This window comes from Macroventuria anomochaeta (genome assembly GCF_010093625.1).
Source record: "Macroventuria anomochaeta strain CBS 525.71 unplaced genomic scaffold BU25scaffold_14, whole genome shotgun sequence".
Classification (NCBI taxonomy): domain Eukaryota; kingdom Fungi; phylum Ascomycota; class Dothideomycetes; order Pleosporales; family Didymellaceae; genus Macroventuria; species Macroventuria anomochaeta.
The window spans coordinates 445,707-462,955 of NW_022985375.1; the positions used below are offsets into that span (position 1 = coordinate 445,707).

Sequence of the window (17,249 nt, forward strand, 5' to 3'; positions counted from 1 at the left end):
GAGTCTCGACTCTCGACCTGTGGACCGTGTCAAGGTCACCTGTTCTCACCAGATGCGGCGCATGACCTTTGTTTGCCAGATTGGGATAGCAGCACAACTCTTCTTCCAAGGCGACAGACTTGGAAAGAGTGGTTCCAAAGTGCGAATTTTCAGCGACCCGACGTATCGGGTAGACTGCCCTATGAGTGCTTGCGAATCAGAGGCCTGCGCATGCTGGCGCCGTTAAGCGGGGTGCAGGCCAAGCTCTTCCTCGTGATCAGCCCCTGCGGTGTTTGCGGCGTCCTCAGTGTTTGTGCATGATGTTTTTGTAGGTTTGTTTACCAGTGTCTGGTCGAGTGCTGGAGCATACAAGCCTCACTGGTGGGAGGGTGAATTGCTTATCAGGAGATGACCCTTCCAAGCACCTTGCTAGATGCTTTTTCTGCCACCGACATCAGATCGGATTGCTGCATCGTCAGCCTTATAGCGCCATAGCCAGGTGTCAGCGCGCAGTGACTTTATGGCGGGTGTTCCACGTCTTACAGCGCGTGGCCTCGGTGCAGGGAGCAGGGCCACCGAGGTCGTTCTTCCGTTCGTGGCAGTTCCTCGGCTTCGACAGCGCGTCGTCGTGAAGGGACGCAAAAAGTCTCTGAATGATGCATGATAAACGCAATGGCACCGCCCAAGCATCCGCAACGCCCTAGGGAACAGACTGGCTTGATAAAGATGAGGCTCGCGCTGCCACCATGGAGATGCCGGAGATGCTCTACAAACTCTGCCTGGTGGCGCGGGAGCTAGAGCTCAGCTATGCTGCATGCAGTACTGGTGTCCGTATCGGCAGTCCCTGCCTTATACGGCTCCTCCACGATGCACTGTTTCTCGATGGCAGCGGTGATGCAGTGCGCACCCCGCGAAGAAAATTTTGAGCTGGTCCGCCAACCGCATCTCCGCACGCCTTGGCCAGAATCAAGTGCAGGCGCCCAAGAGCGGACGCTCGGTTGCAATTCGCTGCCATTTGCTGTCCACTGCAGAGGAACCTTTAAGCACACAGAAGCTGCGCTCGGCACCGTGAACTGGACGTGGTCCGCCCGCGCCTTTTGAAGTCCAGCACCTCCGCCCCTCCGCTGGCCCTCTTTCGTTTTCATTACCCAAGAGCTTACCTCACAACTTCTGCGCGGCCACACACATCGCTCGACTCCTTGGATTCTTATCAGACATTATTAAACTCCCAAACAAACGCAATCGCTTCTCGACCCGGTGCTGCGGCTGTCTACCCCAGCGCGCTTAGCCGATACAGAGCCTCCCGCCGCACGTAACGCCTGTTCGCTGTCGTCGCATCTATCTTACTTCTTGGCGCTCCTGTGCCCCTCTATCAGATCGGAGGGGTACGGTGGACGCAGATGGGAGATAATAGCGTAACAACTATGACGGCTGCCGTGGGTAAAGCAGAGGACCCGCGCGAGGGCTCGACGTCCTCTATCGAAGATTCACCTGAGCCGGGCCAGGCGGAGACATATACCCAAGAGAACCCGCAGCAGCAGAAGCGCAAAGGTGGTCGCAAACCCGTGAGCCTCTCCATAGTCGCATTATCTTGCCTATCATGAGCGCCGCAATTGCGCAGCCATTTGACATGTCACGAATTGGACTAACCAAGCGTCGTAAGATCTATGCCACCTCGGAAGAGCGCAAGCAACGCAATAGGCAGGCACAGGCTGCCTTTCGCGAGCGGCGAACCGAGTACATCAAGCAGCTGGAGAGCACGATTAAGCATCATGAAGAGACGCTGCAGAACCTGCAAAACAGTCACCGCAACGCCGCCGACGAATGTCTTATGCTCCGGTATAAGAACTCTCTACTTGAAAGAGTCTTACTGGAGAAAGGTACCAATTGCTTATCAGACAGGCCAATGTCGATATACGCTAACCCATGCTCCACCAGGCATTGACGTCCAGGCTGAGCTGCGCGCGAAGACTGGCAGTCCAAACCTAGGGCCCACGAGGCCTGCGGCTTCTGCACACGCGTCTCCGAACCAGCCACCTCTCCAGCAGCGTGCCATCTTGAATAGACAGCAACAGAGGCGATCATTGCAGGGACCGCCAAAGGCTGATGGTAGCAATGGCTTGCCTATGATACAGCCGGATGGTCCGATCCAACGTTCACCACTGTCGCAGCCCACACCAGGCTCCCATTTGTCCTCGCCTGCGCAGTCGGCTACGCGCTCACCCAACTTCATGCCTCAAGGTCATTCTGTGTCTCCCAATTTTGGACCTATTCCCCCTCAGCAACAGCAGCAGCAGCAGCAGCAGCAGTTGCGGCCACAGCCACCTAGATCCAACTTCAACCCCATGATGGCAGCAGGTCCACAGAGGCCATCCGTGATCACAAACCAGGTGCCTGCAAATGGCATCCAGGGCGCGTCCACTGTTGGTCCCAATGCAAATGGCATAACTCAAAGCAGTGGTCCCTCCTCCTTCTACCAGTCCCAGTACTCGGACCACATGAACCAACTAGGCAAGCTGACCCCTACCTTCCTTTACTTAGGTATATGACTTTGTAATCCTAGGCTGATTGGCGTGTAGAACAGGAGTATGACGAGCAAGCCGACAACTACGACCACGAAGAACCGAGCGATCAGTCGGCCGGCCCCGGCCCCTTCCCGCACCACAACTTCCCACCTGCGAACAGCATGCCCCCTCCGATGCCGCCTGCGCAGAACCCACCATTCGCCAGCCCAGCCACGCTGGCACCAAATGATAGCAACCAGCCATTCAATAACATGAATAACCTCTTCGACCCCTACGATCCAATGCTGGATGCAGATCCATTCGGGCTCTCTGCTAGCATGCACTTCCCCACCATGTACGAATCGAGATGATCGACGCAAGGATGAATATGATTAGGATAAGAGGATACATAGGACACCTACCTTCGACATCTGGAATCTTACCCACCGTACGTTTTTAATGTGTTCTTTAGCGGGCGTCACGACTGGCTTCCACATCGTCAGACAGCATAACGGCGTTCCTCAACTCACGGCAACCGCTGGCCATAGACCTGGCAGCATTATTAAAAGTTTTGTTTCATCAGATGCAGAGGCATCATTGTTTCTTGGAGTGTTATGTTTTGGAGTGTTATAGACATCTCAGCTGTACGGTTATAGCAGCACTTTTGACAAGGAATCGAGCTTTTTGGGCAGCTCTTCCTCGCGAGTTGGGAGGAGCATCATACTGGGTGTGTTCAGGCTGGATCAGCTGTTCACGGTTCTCTATTCGAGGGAAATATGACCGAACTGGCTAGAGGGGAACAAGCAGAACCCTTCTACGGCGCAGTCGGTCAATCGACTTGGAGACCGACTGTTGCCTTGTACATACATCAATACTAAAGCCAATGCTCAACGTCCAAGCAAGGGCGCAACATACACACTGCTTCACCGCTGTGAACCTCGGGATGATGTTGACTCAAGTCCAAGCTGCCTCAATTAAGCGAACCAAGCCAAACGTTGAGGCAGCGACGTCTGACACAGCGCAGGCAACATTACGCCTGCCATGGCCCCTTGCAACATGAAATAAAATTAGTCTAGAATCCCAATTGACATGCTGCATGCACAAGTAATTGCAGCGTCATGCGCTCTCTGATGTACATGTCGTTTGGCCCGTGCCCCACCTGGTAATTGACTAAGCGAACCAACCCACACGAATTTCCTTGCCTGGCTTGCAAGCGTGCTTCCACCAGCGTCAACACCTCGTTTGAGAGCCACCACCGAGAGTCCAGTCCCTAGTACCGTAGGGCCAGCTCTCGCATTTTTCTTTTTACCCCGGCAGATTGCGCATCTAGGAGGGCAAAGCGCACAAGGCGCTCTAAACCATCAAGATGACGACAATTGCTTCCAAGGTAAGCTCGAACCTCGCTCAAGCGTCCGCTGCAACCCCGCGCCGCAGTGCAGGGCTCAATGAGCCGCTTGAAGCAATGCATATACAAGGGCGATAGCTAACAATGACTACAGAACATGTACGAGCTGCTGGGTATGCTAACTCGAAGTTCACCGCTCGCGAAAACTCGCTCATGACCCCGCAGGCAACGACCCTGAGCTCGACCCCAACAGGCCAGCTGAGCCACCGACAAAGGCCATCGACAAGCCTGCCCCTAGGCACGGCAAGCGTGAGGGCTCCGACGTCAAGGCCTCTCCTCCCGTCGAGCGCCAGGGCAACCAGTCCCGCGCCAAGCAGAGCAACAACGCCAACGATAACGGTACGTCAAGGCAGACACCATCTCAGAGGAGACACCATGGGTGCAGGGGATGTTACGTCATGAGCTTGTACTGATAGCATGCAGCTTTTAGGGATCGCGGTGTCGGCGCCAGCAGCAACCGCCAACGTGGTTCTGGCGGTGAGTACATATGGACTCAACTCTGTCAATACATGCTAATTATGCGCAGAGCCTGAGCAGCAGCGTGGTGGCCGTGGTGGCCGCGGCCGTGGTTCCCGCGGTGGTGCCCGTGGAGGCCGTGGAGGTCTTGCCCGCCAGGAGGGTGACCGTCACAGCAGGACCGGCCTTGGGTATGGCATACGATCTCAAAGAAGAAAGTGATATCTCTAACATTTCGCAGCGAGCACGAGAAGCAGGCTGCCCACGGTTGGGGTGCCGAGACTGGCGAGGCCGAGCTTGCTGACGAGCAGGCCGGTGAGGCCATCGCCCAGAAGGAGGAGAAGGATGCCGTCAAGGAGGATGCTGAGGCTGAGGCCGCTGAGCCCGAGCCCGAGGATAACTCCAAGTCCTACGTTGCCTACCTCGCCGAGTTGGCTGAGAAGAAGCTCAAGCTTGGTGAGCAGAACATTCGCAAGGCCAACGAGGGCAGCTCCAAGGACTTCCCCGAGGGTACCCAGGTCAAGCGCGAGGAGGAGGACTTCTTCGCCGGCTCCGGCGGCAAGGCCAAGCGTGAGCGCCAGCGCAAGGAGAAGGTTCACGTCGAGCTTGACGGTGACCGCATGCTCGCTCCCCCTCCCCGTGAGGGTGGCTCCCGCGGTGGACGCGGTGACCGTGGCGGCCGTGGCCGCGGCGAGGGCCGTGGTTCTTTCCGTGGCGGCGAGGGTCGTGGCCGTGGTGGTGACCGCGGTGCTCGCGGTGAGGGTCGTGGTGGACGTGGCCGTGGCGAAGGCCGTGGCGACGCTCGTCCTCGTGGCGGTCGTGGCGGCAACGCCCCCAACGTCAGCGACTCCAGCGCTTTCCCCAGCCTCGGCGCATAGACGCCTCTCGACACTGCGTCGACCACTAGCACGACTCCAGAAGTTCCTGCCTGACGTTCGCATCAACGACGTCTCAACGATACGACAACAAAGCGATCTGACGAATGGACGATTGAACGGAGGAGCTGAACACCATATAAGGATTCTCTAAAAAGGACGGACGGCAGGAAAATCATCTCATCTACTCGGTGTTTACATTTTTCCACATGCGGTGAACTCCTTACTTGTGTTTGGTCCACGGCTCGGTCACCTTCGGGGTGGTTCTGTTTTCTTGATCTGAATGAAAATCGCTTGCATGATCAAATACCTTCACCTGCCCATTTCTGTTGTGATTTGACCATCCCATGAACTTAGGACTCAAATATGAACTTCGATCGCAACTTCGAGCTTCATCGATACTCCCAACTCGTTATGTACATGCGTGCACAGAGTTTTGCTGTATTCCACTTGGCTCTTGTTACATATGTACTTCTCGTCAGTTGAACATTTAGGACGATATCTAGCTTTCGCTCTAGTTGCAAGACAGTTAAATGAAATTTTGCTTCACACTTCCAGTCCCCATATGGATTGCGAGAGGCTAGAAGTCGCACTCGAATTATGAAAGAGCAAAGTCCAAGTCACCAAGATACTTGCTTCACACTCAGAACAGGTTCAGGCAACAGCATGTTTACCGCAGGGATGACAATTGCACGTTCTACATTGCAGACTTTAAGCATGCATTTATAGTATCGTACAGGATAAGTGCACTTGAGGGACCAGCGAAACTCAAAAATATCAACCCCCCATCTGGCAGTAGGAATGCGAACCATAAGGGAGAGCCGGCCCTTATGGCAGGAACACAAAGAGAACACCGACGAATAGTACAGATGAGTAAGATGTGAGAGCCAACAGCGCCAGAATGCCATATCTGAGAAAGCACACAATACCACGACTCGCCTCTTGTGAGCTGTAGAGAATAATCAGTCGAACAGCGATGGAGGGGATTGCCCGTCAGCTCCGGGAGACGCTGGTAGCTCTCTCCGTCCTCATGTCTCCTCCTCAGCCTTCCGCTCTGCTTCTGCTTCTTCCGCTGCTCGTTCTGCTTCGCGTGCTTCTCGTTTGGCTTGTCGTTGAGCGAGGATATCGTCTGCGCACTTTTGACATACGAGGAGGCTGCAGTTGTGACACTCTTGCGCTACGCTGTACGCCATGGAAGTGCCGCTGAAGACTAGGGAAGTCGAACATGTGGATGGAGCTTTCTGGTAAAGCTCTGTGTCTGGTGAAGACTCCGCTTTTTTAAAATCTACCTCCAGTTCAGATTGGATGTCCTCCATAGGATCTGATCGTGTCTCTGACGTCCACAAAGTAACAGGTGTAAGCTGTGCTGTGAGATGAGGTGCAGTACCGACAGTAGCATCTGAATGGACGAGACCGCGCGGAGGCACGTACGCTGCAGGTCGTAGTCTAGCTACCATACCACGTCCACGGCCACAGCGACCCCCGCGACCTCTACCAGCAGGAATGCGTGCGATCTTAGCCGGCGCTGGAATGGTGGTTGACTTTTGTGGTGTTTCAATGTCAGGCTGTATCGCGCACCAACACTTGACGCACTCCATTTCGTGCGCTAAAGGTGGTTTCGAAATCGCTTCCGTGAGCGTGATGGTGTAAGGCTCGAAGGAATGATGGCACTCCCAAACTCGGTCTTGAACATCGTCGGTAGGTTCTTCACCGAAGTCGAAGTCTTGTTGTTCCCAGTAACGTGCTGAGCCGCCGTCGAGGTTGCGTGGGCGACAAGTGACTGGTGAGGTTGTATTCGTTTCTGTTGCGACTCCAGCAAGTACTTCCGGGGCAGCGTCTGCCATGGTGGCTTCTGTTCCTTCCGCAGTCGCCGTTTGCGCTTCAGTAGCAGTATTGTTGTCTGATCCTCGAAGAGACTCAGGCTCATCAGGTTCAAAATCGCTTCCGCTGTCTTCATCGTCGTCTTCGTAGCAGCCTCCTTCGCATTCGTCTCTGCTCTTCATGCAACCCCAGCAAAAGTGCGCACCACATCTACACTCCATGTGGTTGCAGCCATACATTCGTTTCAGTCCCTGGCTACATTTCGGACAGCGTTTGTAACCCCATACCATGAGAAGTGCTGCAGTCTCTGCATCAACTCCAGGATCCAAAGTTGTACAGAGGCTATCTGGGTGGGCTGATTGCCGGCAGTCGACGCAGATCTCGCCTTCGCACTTCGGACACTGAAAGTTCGGTAAGGTTGGGGTTCCAATGCCCGAGTCTACTTTCCTCTTTCCCTTCGTTCCTGCCTGCTGTGGCAGTAGTCGTTCTGGAATAAAAGCGGAGCATGTTGGTATTGGGCAGTAGAACGGCTTGGGTGTGCTCCACTCTTCATACTTCGACTTGTATTCGGTAATCTCTTCGATCGTCAAATGAGGCTTGATGTGGTAAAGATGGATCTGCACGCAGCAGCGTGGCGGCATCCGACTAGAGTCTTTACACGCAGTGAGAAACATGCCTTTGACACATGGGATGCAGTATGTGCTGTTGCACGACCTGCATGGCTTGATTACTTCTTGCGCATAATTCAGATCCTTCTCTTTCGGTAGCTGCGTGCAGCAACCTATACATTGTACCTCAGGTTCCTCAGGCTCCTTAAACTCTTCCTGGATAGGTACAAACGCAGCTAGGCTTGGGAGCTGTTCAATGGGAACTGGGCTGACAAGGGCTGCGTAGTCGATGTCGATCACCATCAGGTCGCGCTCCACAATGAAGCTTTCGAAAGCAGAAAGATGCCGTATTCCATCTGTGTTCAGTTCTGTGGCCATCGCTTCTGTCTGTACTGGCTCACTGTATCGCCGTCTTGAGGTAGTGGTTGTTTGTGCTGAGAATTTGAGGTTGATATCGTCACAAGGCTGTGGTGAAGTCACTGGCTTTCGTGCAGCCTGATGTACTTGGTCTTGGCAGGGCCCAGTTTCGTTTGTCTTGTTGCTTCTTTCATGATGTTGTTGAGCAGGTGCGACCGGTGAGGCAGCAGCCTTCACGTGCGGGGGCGCCGCAACCTTGGTTGCGCGAGAACCCATGACGAATAAAACACTTTGCTTCTCAGTTGATGAGGTGCAATTCCACGGTTCTTAAATGAACTATAAGGCTGAATGAAATTGACTCAGGGAGGAGTGATCGCTTTGACTCAAAAGATTTGAGGCGGTGTTGCCTGCAGCGCCTGCAGGCAGCCTTGCGCTATATCGAGCATCATTGGCTGAGGTCCACTTCAGGATCCGTACTCGTGAGACAACACGATGGGTTGCAAAAGAGATACCTACTGCAAAAGGCTGCTTTTAGCATATGAAAATATCTAGGAAGACATTTGGTGTCTCTTCAGGCTGAGACCTGCTGTCAATGCGCAGTACGCCTGCAGCAAACGCCTTGGCAACGTCCGCAATCAACATAAAGATGTATGGCTGTCATTCCGGCCGTGGTCTTGATCTCTACCCTCTGCGATGGCGTTTCGGTGATGAAGATTGAAAGCTGGAGTCATTCAGACATGAATTCCCATCGGCCCACACTTGGCAAAAATCAAGTGTACTGTTACGATCCTGTGTCCCACACGGCAGCCGGCAAAGTAATAAGTAACCACCAACCAGACAAGACGGTACTCGGTAACGGACCAACGGTCACGTGGCTGCTCCTCAACGAGCATGACACACGTGCGTGCTCGTCCACAAGCAACACCCCTGTTCTATTGGATCAGTCTGGACTGCTCATCCACGAGCAGTACCCTCTCATGCAGTATATAGCAAGTAGGAACACTGCCCTTATGGCATTGTGTCTAGCCTTGTCAATCAACTTTGTTATTGGAATCTCATCAACCTTCGAGCTAGTGTTATGGGTATATACTGTTCAGCGCCCAGTACCTGCTATCTACAGCAGTACTGTACTTTTTTGGTCAATGTAGCGCAGCGGGGCTGGGCTGTGTGCCTCACAACATACTTGCAAATCCAAGGCAATTCAAGTCAGCAACACCCAAATCAAGCAAAAATCAAAGTATATACATGCCTATTGTCATGATCGTAGCTTGCTCGCATCTGTGAAGCATGCACCCCCAGAACGTTCAATGTTGACCGGAGGATTCCTGAAGCTTAACATTCAACTTTCATTGCGGCTGAGCTGAATCAAGAAACTAGCGTGAAAGGACTCCAGATCGATCGTCGTTGGAGGTGTAACGGAGCCGCCAGCCACAAGAGCTGGGTTCCATGGTTCGCTGGAGCATAGAGCGCAGTGCTTGCTTCTACCGTGTGCCTGAGCGAGCCTCTTATTAGCTTCGTTGCACGTCTGCGCGTGTTCATCAGAATAGGCAAGGAGTAAATGAACTCTCTGCATGGCTATCAACGAGTGATCTTGCAACTGGTCGTACAATGGCCAAAGTATATCGCAAGGGCTTCCACCATATGGACGCCTCGACGGTGCTCGGCACTCGTGTTGGCAGCCAAGGTGAGGCCTAGCGTGACGGACGTGAGCGATATGCACCACCTTCTGAGTTACGACATCGACAGACGTACTCGTTGTGCCGCGGTATACGACCCGTATGTCAGTCGCCGGCAGATTTCCGGAGCCGAAATCCTGTGCAAATGCTCCCGTGACGCCAAAATCCTTTCACAATGGATCGCCGCGGATGTACAACAAGATTTTAGGCACGCGGGATTTCCCCACAGATGAGCCGAGATTTCGCCAATGTGGGGTTATTGGGGACCCCATGTTTTTGTGTCATCATCTGGCATGTACCAAGAGTGACATCCATCAATCAGCAGATCTCGGACGACCACAGTGAACGCTAGAAACCCTCAACAGCAAGACGTGCAGGTGGAGTACGGCGTGAAGGAACGTTGGTGTGCTACTGACCCCGCATCGACGTTGCTGGAGTTGCACTTCCATCGACGATAGCGCGCTCACAAGCAGTATTGTTCACTCCTGTTAGGCTTTTTGTGGCGTCGGCAGCGGCTTGCGAGAGGAGCTTAAGTGTACGACAGGGGGTTGGTGCAAGAAGATGACGATATCCATGCTGAATCGCCGTATCGGCCTGATGTTATGACGACTGCAATTTTTCGTCTTGTCTGCTCAAGGGAGACGGGATGCACCTACGCGTGCCGAGCGGAGCGCCGTGACATGGAGTACTCGTGGTGCGTGTGTATTTCTGCAAGGAAAGTCTTGGGAAAGTGGAGAGTTACGAGCTTAGCAGGTGTTGAAGCTTGAAAAGATATCGTCGGTGCCAAAGTCGGACGCGCTACTCCGGAGGCTTCGGGCCTTGCTCCATCGAGTCGCTGGGGGAACTGTGGTGCGATCAGCAGGGCAGTGCTAACAATCCCCGCAGCAAAGGCATCGTTCGACGTGCGCAGAGCTAATGAACAGGTAGCTATGTAGCTACCTCCCTGTCGTAGCTTCCATAAAGCTCTCAACGGCTCCCGGCTGTTGACGTCGCGCGCTCCAGGAATTTTATCCTGTCACCTGTTAGTACCTTCACATTTTTCGTGTGAACATACTATTGTTGCTTTCAGTGTCGCCCTGGCAGCACCCGCCGACGTCATGCATCGGCTCGCACAAGCATTGCTGGCCATTGGCCTGGTCCGGGCCCAAACGGTATGTGCAGACATTCTGTCCCATCACAGCACAACAACATCAATTGCACGTTGAAGCTCTGCTTAAGCTCCACGTAAGTTGTAGAAATGTTGCTAGATACTGCATTTCTTGTTGCAGGGCTACTTCCATTCCTTAAAGTTGTTCCCCGCATCTTTGATGAGCTTGTTGTGAGCCACAGCTAACGATAGCACAGTACCCAAACAACACAAACCCTACCAACAGCTCGAGTCCCTTGAACAACGCTGAGAGTCCACCATTTTACCCTAGTCCGTGGATCGAGGGAACTGGTGATTGGGCTGTACGTACAAAGCTCCACTTAACTTTGATCAAGCACTAATGGTTATGTCAGGAAGCTTATGCTAAGGCTCAAGCTTTTGTGCGCCAACTGACCCTTCTCGAGAAGGTCAACCTCACGACCGGTACTGGATGGCAGAGTGACAACTGTGTCGGTAATGTAGGCGAAATTCCACGCCTGGGTTTCAAGGCCATCTGCATGCAGGACAGCCCTCTGGGTGTTCGCTTCGCCGACTACGTCTCTGCCTTCCCTGCAGGTGGCACCGTCGCCGCGTCATGGGACCGTGGCGAGTTCTACCGTCGAGGATACCAGATGGGCTCAGAGCACCGTGGCAAGGGTGTTGATGTTCAGCTTGGTCCTGTTGTTGGCCCTATTGGTCGCAACCCCAAGGGTGGTGTAAGTTCGAGAGGTGCAACTGCTTCATGGACATTACTAACGCAAGACAGCGCAACTGGGAAGGTTTCTCTCCTGACCCATACCTGTCAGGTCACGCTGTCGCCGAGACTGTCCGCGGTATTCAAGATGCCGGTGTCATTGCTTGCACCAAGCATTACATCTTGAATGAGCAGGAGCACTTCCGCTCCCCAGGAAACTTCCAGGATTTTGGCTTCGTTGATGCTATCAGCACCAATGTCGACGACAAGACTCTGCACGAGTTGTACCTCTGGCCCTTCGCCGATGCTGTGCGCGCTGGTACTGGCTCCATCATGTGCTCCTACAACAAGGCAAACAACTCTCAAGTTTGCCAGAACTCATACCTGCAGAATTACATCTTGAAGGGTGAACTTGGCTTCCAAGGATTCATCATGTCGGATTGGGACGCTCAACACAGTGGTGTCTCCTCTACCCAGGCGGGTCTCGATATGACCATGCCCGGAGACACAGACTTCAACTCTGGTTACTCTTTCTGGGGGACCAACCTGACCATTTCTGTTCTCAATGGCACCATCCCTCAATGGCGCCTCGATGATGCTGCGACACGTATCATGGCCGCCTACTACTACGTCGGTCGTGACCAGGACAACACCACCACCAACTTCAACAGCTGGACTCGCGAGACCTACAACTACCGCAACTTCTACGGCAAGGCTGACTACGAGATTGTCAACCAGCACATCGATGTTCGTGATGAGCACTTCCGCACCATCCGTTCCTCGGCAGCCAAGTCGACCGTCTTGTTGAAGAACAACGGTGTTCTCCCACTGTCTGGTAATGAGAAGTGGACTGCGGTCTTTGGCGAGGACGCTGGCGAGAACCTGTATGGACCTAACGGCTGCGCTGACCGTGGTTGTGACAATGGCACTCTCGCCATGGGCTGGGGTTCAGGGACTGCTGACTTCCCATACCTCGTTACTCCTCTTGAGGCAATCAAGCGCGAAGTCGTCGACAACGGTGGCCTGCTCACATCTGTCATCGACAACTATGCTTACTCCCAGATCCAGGCTATGGCCGCACAAGTCAGTGTCGCTATTGTCTTTGTCAACGCCGACTCCGGTGAGGGCTACATCACCGTCGACACCAACTTCGGTGACCGCAACAACCTCACCATCTGGCACGACGGCGACACCCTGATCCAGAATGTCTCTTCGCTCTGCAACAACACAGTCGTTGTGATTCACTCCGTCGGCCCCGTTCTCGTAAACTCCTTCTACGATTCCGAAAATGTGACAGCAGTCTTATGGGCTGGGCTACCTGGCCAGGAATCCGGCAACGCCATAGCCGACGTCCTCTACGGCCGCGTCAACCCCGGAGGCAAGCTACCCTTCACATTCGGCACCTCCGCTGAAGAGTACGGCCCGGACCTGATATACACCCCGATCGCGGGCAACGCGTCTCCGCAAGACAATTTCGAAGAGGGCGTGTTTATTGACTACCGCGCCTTCGACCAGAAGAACATCACGCCCGTGTACGAATTCGGTTTCGGCCTGTCCTACACTACATTCTCGTACTCCAATCTCGCGGTCCAGAAACTCAATGCCGGTGCCTACACCCCGACGACGGGCCAGACTAGCGCAGCTCCTACCCTGGGCAACTTCAGCACCGATCTGAATGAATACCAGTGGCCCGCCAACCTGACGCGCGAGGGCACGTTCATCTACCCGTACCTGAACAGCACCGATCTGGCCGAAGCATCGTTCGACCCCGAGTACGGCCTGAACTACACATGGCCCGCCGGCAGCTCCGACGGCAGCCCGCAGCCGCGCATCCCTGCCGGTGGCGCACCCGGTGGAAACCCGCAGCTTTGGGATGTCCTGTTCACCGTCACCGCAAGCATAACCAACAACGGCACGCTCCCCGGTGACGAGGTCGTGCAGTTGTACCTCAGCTTGGGTGGCCCCGAGGACCCTCCCGTCGTCCTCCGCGGTTTTGATCGTCTTTCGATTCAGCCTAACCAGACCGTTACCTTCCGGACGGATATCCTTCGCCGTGATGTGAGCAATTGGGAGACTGAGACTCAAAACTGGGTTATCAGCGATTACCCTAAGAAGATCTATGTCGGTGCTTCATCGAGGAGGTTGTACCTCGAGGCCGAGCTTGATCTGTCTGAGTACCAGTCTTGATGGTGTTGGAACAAGGATATAGCGTTAGCCTGGAGGCTGGGGGAGGAAGTGTGTGAAAAGCGCTGGATTGGGGGATAAGTAGTTATTGGCTATCCTTAACCTAGTTTTAATGAGTAATGAAGCAAAATCCGTTGACCGAGAAGCAATTTTCATCTTCGTAACCATAAACCATGTTTGTCTTACATTTTATCAGCTGGGTCTCTATCTACTCTTGATGCTATCACTTGTTACCACCACTAGGTGCTGCCGCAGTATTCTGGTTTCCCTCAATCCTCTGCACGACGCCGAACCTCTTCTTGCCCTGATCGAAGATAGCGTAGACAGCCTTCAGCCACGTATCACCCAAGATATCGAACTTGGAATTACCCCTCGACTGAATACCGCCATACTGCATACCATTGCCAACCTTCGCAAACCCGAGGTCCTCCTTCTGGACTTCGAACTGCTTATCACCGACCGCAAAAGTGACTTTAGGAAGCTTGTCGACTGGAGTGCCGATGGGAAACACCCAACCCTGGTTCTTCTCATCGAACTTTGCGCCGGGAATAGCGTCGTAGATCTGCTTGCATAGGTCATCGCTAACCAGCGCGAGTGTGGTACCTGTATCGGCGATGGCTGTGTTGGCACCACGATCGATGATTTTGCCATTGATGGATGCAGAAGGCGAGGCGAACTGCCAGAAACCTTCTGTGGTGGTGTCGATGCCCACGTAGTAGGGTTCTTTGACACCGCAACGGTCGAGGACTTCTTGATCGACATAGCCAAATGTGTAAAAGGATTCGCCCTTATCCTCATCGTCTTTGTCGCGCCAGGAGCCGAGGTAACAGGTGAAGAGCTCTTGGTCTTCTTGAATGTCCTCTTGGGTAATCTGTGGCAAAGCACGTCAGTACATGGACCAATAGAGGCAGTGTGTGTGTATCTCTGGGGAATGCAGAGCAAGGAAAACGTACCATATTCTCGACAGGCGTAGCAACTCTTTTGGGCCTGACGGTATTGATCTTTCCGAATGCAAGGCCAAGAAGACCATCGCCCGCGCTCCTCATGAATTGAGAGGAGAGCTTGGAGGCGAGCTCGATGGCTTGGTTTTCAACACATAAGCCACCTAGCGTGACATTGTCGGTACCAACGATACCAGAGGCAGTTGAACCGTCGCCGTACTTGATCGCCCAGGAGCTGCCGGACACCTTCTTGAAGGTGCTTGACTTTTTGGCATCAAACAGGTTGTGCTTGCCACGAGCAGCTTTGGTCTTCGAGCCGAGCTCAGTGGACCACAACTGCACGAAAGAGATGAGTCGATAGTACCCGAGCATGGTGAGGAACAGATTAACATACCTAGAGGTCTGAGCTGCCTGTGTCGAAGTTCAAGTTCATTATCTGTGGCGGGGTCCCAATCTCCACAGGACAGATGTAGAGGGCGTCGTTCTGCTGGTCTTCGGCCTTGACTTCGCCAGGCTTGCCATCTTCTTCGACCTTGCGCAGAACAGACTTGGTCTCCTTCTTGCTCTTGGATCGAAACGCGTTCTTGAAAGACCGCTTCTTCTCTTCGATCTTCTGGAAAGGGCCAGCGGTGGTAGGGGCGAAGTCGTACTTTTTCAGTAGACTCGCGTACGAGGCGATACCTACCTTTTCGTAGGCAGGGTTGGGCTTGACGTTAACGCGCTTGAGGTTCGACATAGGGAAGATAGGGTATTGAACGATAATGATGTGAGGAGACTGAATGTAGGTTTGTTGATTGCTAGTGATGTGGGGTGAAGTGGGTATCTTGTAAACAACAGTCGAAGTGCAGCTGCCTCCCAAACCAGGCAGTCACGATTGCACGAGGCTGCATCACTAGCTTACTCGAACGTGGTCTTCTTGCCCTGTCCCTCCACAATTGCCTGACTTGCTCTTTGAGCGTTCATGTGCGCTGAGCCACTCTTGATCGACCTGGGATCAACCTTCTTGCCGGGCTGAATGCTGTTAGGGCCATTCTTGGGCGCACGCGGCGCACGGGGCTCTCGCGGCTCCTTTCTTCCACCTTGCCTGTCATTATCACCACCAAAGTTCTTCCAGCGATCTGGGTTGACGCCATCAACGGGCGCCGCTGGCTTGTCTTTACCGTAACGCTTGTTGTAACGAGTTGTGGAATCTTCAGCGAACTCGCAACGCATCTCTCGGCCGTTCAGCTTGTTCAATAGCCACTTTCTCCTCTTTGTGGGGTTCTTGACCTCAGTTTCTTCACCATCAGAACCGTCTGCACTCTTCTTCTTATTGGCTCTCAGCTCAGCCTCGGTCTTCATGACGAAGCCCTGGACAGCGCAAGTAGCAGCCTCAACATCCCCGAACGTCACCCAGGCGTAGCCCTTGCACTTCCCTGAGTCCTCAAAAGTCGCCATGTGGATGTTTTCAATGGAGCCGCATGGGTTGTAGTGCGCTGTGAGATCCTCCTTGGTAACATCGAAGGACAGGTTGCCAACGAAGACGCGCTTGTTCGGTGGGTGACCGCCTGCCTTGCCCACAGCCTTTCCACGACCACCAGCCTCCTCTCCCTCTACCTTTGGCTTGTCAGGTCGGCCTTCAAAGCTTTTTGCGTTCTTGATGAGCAGTGCGCGGCCGTCCATCTTGGTCTCGGTCAATGCGATGGCTGCGTACATGGCGAGTTCGGTCGAGAAGTCAACGTACGCGAAGCCCTTATTGTTGGGCTTGGTCGTCCAGTGGGCGGGAACGGGCTTTGTGGACGGAGGCATATGCACTCTGGTGATCTGCTCGGTCTTGATCTCGGTATTCTCCATTATGAAGCTGCGCAGCGAGTCCTTGGTAGCAGACCAGGGCAGATTGCCGATCCAGACACCAAACTCTGAGCGCTTCTCCTCGCCCTTCTTCGCCTCACTGGCGGCGCCATCTGTTGTCGCGTCTGTGGACGCCTCGGTTCCGGCAGCAGCAGGCTTGGGATTGAGCTTTGCCTTCTTCGCGGCACGAGCAGCTTTCTTGGAGGACGGTTCAGGAAGATCGATGTCGACGACGATCTCGTCAGGCAGGATTTCGCGCTTGCGCTTCTTTGCTGGTGTCTCAGTGGCCTCGTTGTCTGAGCTCCATTCGGCTGTGACCTTGGATTTCGAACTTTTCGTCCCCTTCTTTTCCTTCTTTTCCCTCTTCTCCTTCTTGATGACCTTCTTGACTTCCCCCTGTGAGCTCATATCGGTATCTGACATCTTTGAATATGGTATACAACAACTATGCTAGGCTCGAACTTTTCCTGCAGCGCAGTTTTCCAAAGAGAAAACTTGTGGGGCCCGGCTTAGTAACCGCATTAGCGTGCCGTGTGGGGCAGATCTCCTCCACGCGCCTGAACAACGGGCCATCGACATCATGAAGGTTGCAACGGCTTGTGAGTAGAATCAAAGACTATCTCAAGAGACCTTTTCGTTTACGTGTTGAGTCTGCAAGGAATTCGAGACTTAGCCTCTTGAGAACATGGAACGTTAGCTTTCAGAAGGCAGCGAGACGGTCGGTACCTCTATTGTTGCATGGATTTAGATCTCCAAGTCCGCTCAGTAGTGATCAAATGACCACTTAGCGGTC

General features: G+C 53.7%; 7 protein-coding genes across 7 annotated transcripts; 4 read left to right on the forward strand and 3 right to left on the reverse strand.

Annotated features, from left to right (window-relative positions):
- Positions 1-1,403: 1,403 nt before the first annotated feature.
- On the forward strand, positions 1,404-2,854 carry BU25DRAFT_340159 (bZIP transcription factor; the record flags this gene model as incomplete). Its single annotated transcript, XM_033702799.1, has 4 exons — positions 1,404-1,544; positions 1,601-1,859; positions 1,918-2,520; positions 2,559-2,854. The coding sequence occupies 4 exons, from the start codon at positions 1,404-1,406 to the stop codon at positions 2,852-2,854; spliced, it is 1,299 nt and encodes a 432-aa protein (XP_033562393.1).
- An 836-nt stretch (positions 2,855-3,690) lies between these two features.
- Positions 3,691-5,523, forward strand: BU25DRAFT_448162 (uncharacterized protein). The gene is made up of 6 exons (XM_033709585.1): positions 3,691-3,870; positions 3,983-4,001; positions 4,054-4,227; positions 4,312-4,365; positions 4,415-4,535; positions 4,586-5,523. The coding sequence occupies exons 1-6, from the start codon at positions 3,850-3,852 to the stop codon at positions 5,220-5,222; spliced, it is 1,026 nt and encodes a 341-aa protein (XP_033562394.1). The 5' UTR covers positions 3,691-3,849; the 3' UTR covers positions 5,223-5,523.
- A 652-nt stretch (positions 5,524-6,175) lies between these two features.
- Positions 6,176-8,468, reverse strand: BU25DRAFT_41881 (uncharacterized protein). The gene has a single exon (XM_033707896.1). It carries the CDS (start codon positions 8,279-8,281, stop codon positions 6,248-6,250), a length of 2,034 nt encoding a protein of 677 aa, XP_033562395.1. The 5' UTR covers positions 8,282-8,468; the 3' UTR covers positions 6,176-6,247.
- Positions 8,469-8,595: 127 nt separating this feature from the next.
- BU25DRAFT_410312 (uncharacterized protein) lies at positions 8,596-9,265 on the forward strand. The gene has a single exon (XM_033706250.1). The coding sequence runs from the start codon at positions 8,656-8,658 to the stop codon at positions 9,151-9,153; it is 498 nt and encodes a 165-aa protein (XP_033562396.1). The 5' UTR covers positions 8,596-8,655; the 3' UTR covers positions 9,154-9,265.
- Positions 9,266-10,638: 1,373 nt separating this feature from the next.
- Positions 10,639-13,700, forward strand: BU25DRAFT_41885 (glycoside hydrolase family 3 protein). The gene is made up of 4 exons (XM_033707898.1): positions 10,639-10,832; positions 11,026-11,130; positions 11,182-11,523; positions 11,574-13,700. Exons 1-4 carry the CDS (start codon positions 10,779-10,781, stop codon positions 13,686-13,688), a joined length of 2,616 nt encoding a protein of 871 aa, XP_033562397.1. The 5' UTR covers positions 10,639-10,778; the 3' UTR covers positions 13,689-13,700.
- A 208-nt stretch (positions 13,701-13,908) lies between these two features.
- BU25DRAFT_439661 (aspartic proteinase precursor) lies at positions 13,909-15,362 on the reverse strand (the record flags this gene model as incomplete). The annotated part of the gene is made up of 3 exons (XM_033709118.1): positions 13,909-14,556; positions 14,639-14,962; positions 15,087-15,362. 3 exons carry the CDS (start codon positions 15,360-15,362, stop codon positions 13,909-13,911), a joined length of 1,248 nt encoding a protein of 415 aa, XP_033562398.1.
- Positions 15,363-15,396: 34 nt separating this feature from the next.
- On the reverse strand, positions 15,397-17,238 carry BU25DRAFT_410314 (uncharacterized protein). Its single transcript, XM_033706251.1, has one exon. The coding sequence runs from the start codon at positions 16,877-16,879 to the stop codon at positions 15,524-15,526; it is 1,356 nt and encodes a 451-aa protein (XP_033562399.1). The 5' UTR covers positions 16,880-17,238; the 3' UTR covers positions 15,397-15,523.
- Positions 17,239-17,249: the final 11 nt, after the last annotated feature.